The 1,680-nt window shown below is 46.7% G+C and overlaps 1 protein-coding gene across 1 annotated transcript; it reads left to right on the top strand.

The window, feature by feature from the left end:
- Nucleotides 1–308: 308 nt before the first annotated feature.
- sox21b (SRY-box transcription factor 21b) lies at nucleotides 309–1,040 on the top strand (the record flags this gene model as incomplete). The annotated part of the gene is made up of 1 exon (XM_084443635.1): nucleotides 309–1,040. The coding sequence occupies one exon, from the start codon at nucleotides 309–311 to the stop codon at nucleotides 1,038–1,040; it is 732 nt and encodes a 243-aa protein (XP_084299761.1).
- Between the last annotated feature and the right edge of the window lie 640 nt (nucleotides 1,041–1,680).

Genomic DNA, 1,680 nt, shown 5'->3' with positions numbered 1-1,680 from the left:
GGATATCACGATGAATCAGAAAACCTAACTTTTACACAGTTACTCATCAGTGCGCTGCGTATTTCTCTTTTCCATACGGATACCAACGGTGGGATGAAGAACTGAAATCTAAGTAAGTGAAGACGTATCCTACTAGTATTTTCGAATAGTCCAATATCACGTCATAATGTTTTGCCAATGAATGTAAATTGATACGTTCGTCTTAACTTCTACCGGTGGTGGGACCTGAATGTTTGGGAAGTAGGCTATGTGAGTGACTTGACATTATTGTCTGTGGATGTATTTCAGGCCAAGTACTTTGTACCAACATGTCGAAACCAATGGATCACGTAAAACGCCCGATGAATGCTTTCATGGTTTGGTCCAGAGCTCAGCGAAGAAAAATGGCTCAGGAAAACCCTAAAATGCACAACTCTGAGATCAGCAAGAGATTGGGAGCCGAGTGGAAACTTCTTACCGAGTCAGAGAAGAGGCCATTCATTGACGAAGCGAAACGACTGAGAGCCATGCACATGAAGGAACACCCAGACTATAAATACAGACCCAGGCGGAAGCCTAAGACTCTGATGAAAAAAGACAAGTTTGCTTTCCCCGTGCCCTACAACCTTGGAGAGCACGAAGCGCTGAAAGTCGGTCTATCTAGTGGAGCACTTTCCGAGTCTCTCTTGGGAAACCCCGACAAGGCGGCGGCGGCAGCGGCGGCCGCAGCAGCCCGGGTGTTCTTCAACCCGTCCATGTCCACGAACCCCTATTCGTTTTTTGACCTCGGGTCGAAGATGACCGAGCTTTCCCCGCCGTCGTTCTCGTACGCCTCTCACCTGGGGTACGCTGGTGGCGCAACGGCGTTCTCTGGAACTGGCAGCGGAACGCACACCCACACTCACTCGCATCCATCTCCGGGCAACCCAGGCTACATGATCCCGTGTAACTGTGCAGGCTGGCCCTCAGCGGGTCTCCAGCCACCGTTAGCCTATATCCTGCTTCCTGGAATGGGCAAACCTCAACTTGAACCATATCCTGCATATGCCGCAGCATTATGATAATATGGACCTAGAAGTTGTTTAAATGTGAAAAAGAGAAAAAAAATCATGCAAGAGTGTATTATGCATGCACAAAGCTGTACATGTGATGAAGTGCTCGTCGTCTCAGATATCACATGTGTATGTATATTGATTAATGCCTTTATCTAAGGTTATGCTTATTTAGAGAACTCTCTAAAATACTATTCAGCCATCGCCTGGCAGACCCCAGAAGAGGAGAATCAATGGATGGCAGACATACAGAAACTGAGGTGGAAAGGGTAGGAGACCAGTTTGCCCGTGTCAATGTGAATACTCATTTGAAAGGTACCATATTTGATTTCTATCTGTTGCAATTGCACCTGCTTGACCGACCTGCTGGAATCAAGTGGGGCGGGGTAGGCTATAGTTGACAGCGTCCAGTCAGAGCGATGATCACCCCTTCTTGCATATTTCTTCAGATAGCCTAATTCGATATTGTTTAGGAACCGACTGAGGTTTGCAAATTGCTCACGCACCTGCCACCCCTACTTCATGGTCATTACGTATTGCAATCAGAATGACTGTAAATGTGTACAGATAAATAATACTAGTTGATTTGCCATTAGACTAGTGTTTGAGATAGGCCCTGGAACAGGCTGGGTTGTTTGACTAGAAATCC

The sequence above is a fragment of the Borostomias antarcticus genome (assembly GCF_949987555.1).
Source record: "Borostomias antarcticus genome assembly, chromosome: 9".
Taxonomy (NCBI): domain Eukaryota; kingdom Metazoa; phylum Chordata; class Actinopteri; order Stomiiformes; family Stomiidae; genus Borostomias; species Borostomias antarcticus.
Note: the sequence above shows the minus strand (reverse complement) of the source record. Positions and strands in the feature narration are given on the sequence as shown.